This window comes from Mesitornis unicolor, unplaced genomic scaffold (assembly GCF_000695765.1).
Source record: "Mesitornis unicolor isolate BGI_N332 unplaced genomic scaffold, ASM69576v1 scaffold5036, whole genome shotgun sequence".
Lineage (NCBI taxonomy): Eukaryota > Metazoa > Chordata > Aves > Mesitornithiformes > Mesitornithidae > Mesitornis > Mesitornis unicolor.
In genome coordinates, this window is record NW_010192855.1 from 773 (window position 1) to 4,061 (window position 3,289).

General features: G+C 57.4%; 1 protein-coding gene across 1 annotated transcript in view; it reads left to right on the forward strand.

Annotated features, from left to right (window-relative positions):
- Positions 1 to 212: 212 nt before the first annotated feature.
- NOTUM (notum pectinacetylesterase homolog (Drosophila)) overlaps positions 213 to 3,289 on the forward strand; it is a gene marked incomplete at its 5' end in the record, with an annotated part of 4,984 nt that continues 1,907 nt past the window's right edge. The window contains 4 exons of the mRNA XM_010187255.1: positions 213 to 273; positions 1,096 to 1,154; positions 2,458 to 2,585; positions 2,756 to 2,864. Coding sequence (XP_010185557.1) covers positions 213 to 273; positions 1,096 to 1,154; positions 2,458 to 2,585; positions 2,756 to 2,864 — 357 coding nt within the window. The remainder of the gene's footprint in view (positions 274 to 1,095; positions 1,155 to 2,457; positions 2,586 to 2,755; positions 2,865 to 3,289) is intronic.

The following is a 3,289-nucleotide window of genomic DNA, read 5'->3' on the forward strand; positions in this document are numbered from 1 at the left end:
TGGACAGGCTTCATCTTTGGCGTGAATCAGATCCCAAAAGTCGCGTCTGCCTGAAGGCAAATTTAGAAATGTTCCCTCCGCTTCCCTCAGCAGTGTTTTTCATGGCGGATGTTTGTTTTCTGTGTGGTCAGAGATCCCCGTGAGGCGCGCGGTTTCTCTGAAGTCGCACTCTGTCATCTGTGCATTCCTCGTTTCTTTGTGCCCATCTGCAGGAACCGGGATCCTGTCGTCACAGCCAGAAGAGAATCCGCACTGGTGGAACGCAAACATGGTGTAAGGAGGGACAGCGCGGGAAGTGGGTGACGCTCACACAGCATCCCCTGCCGTGGGGCTCGCGAGAGCGCTCAGTGACGGACCAGGACTAATGAGGGAGGACGCTGAACGTCTCCTCCTTTGCTCTCGTTCGGCTCCGAGCGGCGCTGGCAAGGCCTGGAGAAACTCAAGTCTGGTCTCTGCGGAGTTGTGGGGTGATCCAATGGGGATGGCTCAGAGCCTGCCCCGATCGCCGCAGTGCGGCTGTCAGGGTGGGCTGGTGCACGTTGCACGTCTGCCAACTCCAGAGGGGTGCGCAGCACTTCTGGCTCAGAGAGAAACGCAAGGCCCCAGTTCGTGTGTGCATCTGTGTGGCAGGGAAAAGCAGAAGGGGGGATGTTGATTGGCGTTCTGCAGCTGGAGGTGAAAATGGGAAGGTAGCTTCATTCCTGCAGAACCTGCAGTGGCTGCAGCCAGCATTTACACTGCATTGACAAAACCTGCTCGTCTTTCATGCGAAAAACTGAAGCGCAGAGTTTCCAGTGGCAGGGCACCCACCTCTCAGTGGGACAGCCGAGAGCAAAACCTCGGCCCATCGCTCTGCTCAGGGCTTCAGACTGCTACAAGACACGTTATTTACTGATTAACGTCAGTAAAATACCAGTGTTCAGGAGGAAACCCAGCACAGTTGTAGTTGTTACTCGGTGTGCACCAAGGTTCGTGGTGTAACTGGACAAGAAACCCCTCTCCCCTGCCCAGGGCTTGATTTCGTTCCAGCGACCCGACCTCGTCCTCACCCGCATGCCGAGGGCCCGCGGGGGCTCACACAGCTCTCTCTTACAGATTCATCCCGTATTGCTCAAGTGATGTTTGGAGCGGTGCCTCTTCCAAGCCTGAGAAAAGTGAGTGTTGCTGACGGGCTGTTGCTGCCCCAGACATCGCACATGAAAGGACATGGCCAGACTTCTGTGAAACTGCGCGGATGGAGAACAGGCTTTTTCTTGCTGAAGGGCGGAAAAGAATATCAGGCTACTTCCAGATAAAACATCCTGATCTCTTTAGCTGGGGCTGTGTTGACGTAGTTCAGAGGCACTGCTTGCAGAGATGTTACACTGGGGCAGTATGCGAGGATCAGAGGAATGAAATTCCTTTGAGATGAATCCCCAGGTTCCCGCACACGGCAAATGAAACGGGGTGGTGAGGAGCCATGGTTTGCTGCGCGCGGCTTTGCTGGTCTGAGCAGCACAGGCAGTGAATTTGGTCTCAGACTCCTCCCAGGGGGGTATTTGGCCTCTGAAAGGAGCTGTCGTGTGTCGGGGTAAAGCTGCCTGTGGGTTTCCTGGGGATACAAAGCACAGTTCATCGTAATCTGTGCACTGCCATGACCAGACCCCGTGCAGATGAGCTGTTCCTCCGTGTCCTGCTCGGGGTTTCCCAGCTGGAGCAGGGTTGGTGTCGGTGCAGAGAGTCCACGGGAGCACCAGGGGCTTTGCGCTGCTCCCCTCTGTCTGGAGGGGTTTGTGACCAGAAAGGTGTCACTGTTGGTACGCGCTGCTCCAGCAGAGGCTGGGCCTGGGCTGCTCCGTGGTGGCCGCGGAGGGCAGGAGGTTGGTGCTTGCTCCGTTGTGTCGCTCCGTGCCTCTTCACTGAGTCTCACCTTGGGAAACCACCCGTGGGTGCCGCAGTTGCACGGTTTGTCACAGTGAGGGACCTTTCCACTTCATTGAAGCCCCTGGCGACGTTCTGTGAAGTGGTCACACTGCAGCAGATTCGGCTGCCTTTGGTGGAGCCGCGCTCTGTGTCGGTTTACGCTTCTGAAGCGCTGCCCGTCCGGACTGGCCTCATGAACTGGGAGCAGTGGGGTGCTGTGAGGTGGCAGGAAGGCGAGCGTGTTCCTCACGTATAAAGGGCCCCGCGCCTTCCTGCGTTGCTCTGGTTTTCCTTCCCTAAGTTCTCCAGTCCCAAGCGCTGCTGTGGGAAGGTGTCCTTGTGCTGTGTGAATCCTGGTCACTCTGTCCAGGTTCAGGGAAGCAAGTTTTGCACAGGGAGGGAGCATCTCATGTTGGATGGACCCGATACAGGCGGAGAGAATGGGCCTGGTTTGGTTTTGTAATCCCTTCTGAGGGTCCTGAGCATCTGTGGAGAGGAAGCAAAAGTCTTGGCCGGGAGAGGAAAAAGCTTTGTTGACGCTGAGCTCTGTTCCAGACGAATACGCCTTCATGGGAGCGCTCATCATCCAGGAGGTCATAAAGGAGCTGGTGGGGAAGGGTCTCGGCACTGCGAAGGTGCTGCTGCTGGCAGGGAGCAGGTGGGTGCCCGCGGGGGTGCGTGGGGTGAGGATGGGAGGTTTCCGCAGCACGGGGGGGACGTCTCGGCAGCTCCCGGGAGGTTCCTCCAGCAGTGCAGCAACACAAACAGCAAACCCGGGGTCTCTGCTCGGTTTTCTCCCTTGGGTGGTACAACAGGGAATGATTCAGCTTCAATTCCTTGGCTTCTGATCCAGGTACACTTAGGAGAAAATGGAGAAAATAACAAGAAGGTTTTTAGGGAGGGAGCGTGTTCATGTGTCCCACATCAGGAGTGCAGGTTCCCGCTGGTCCTCGCCATGAGACGTGCGCCTCCTGTGCGTGGATTTGGGGCACCTGGGTTAACAAACCAGACTTGCCTGACGCGGGCGCTCCAAATCGCGCTGTGCTGCAGGAGCCTGCGGTGCGCTTGGGGCGTGGGGCACAGGGGTGTAAAACAATTGCAAAGGGTGAATTTGTCCCACTGCAGAGTCTCGGGTTTTCAGCAGCCGAACCCTTGCAATACAAAGCGCGTGTATAAAAACATGTGCACGTAGAGCTGCTTCACCCAGAAGAAAGAACGAGAACAGGATTTGGTTTCTGAGGTGGTTACTCAGCTTTATTCCCGAGTGTTGAACACAGCAGGGACCCGGTGATGCCCGGGCGGGCGGTGCCGTGAGCTGTTCCCGGTGCGTCCCCGCCGTGCCGGGCTGCGCGTGGCCCTCGGCCACGTGGCGGCTGCCGGCCCGCCG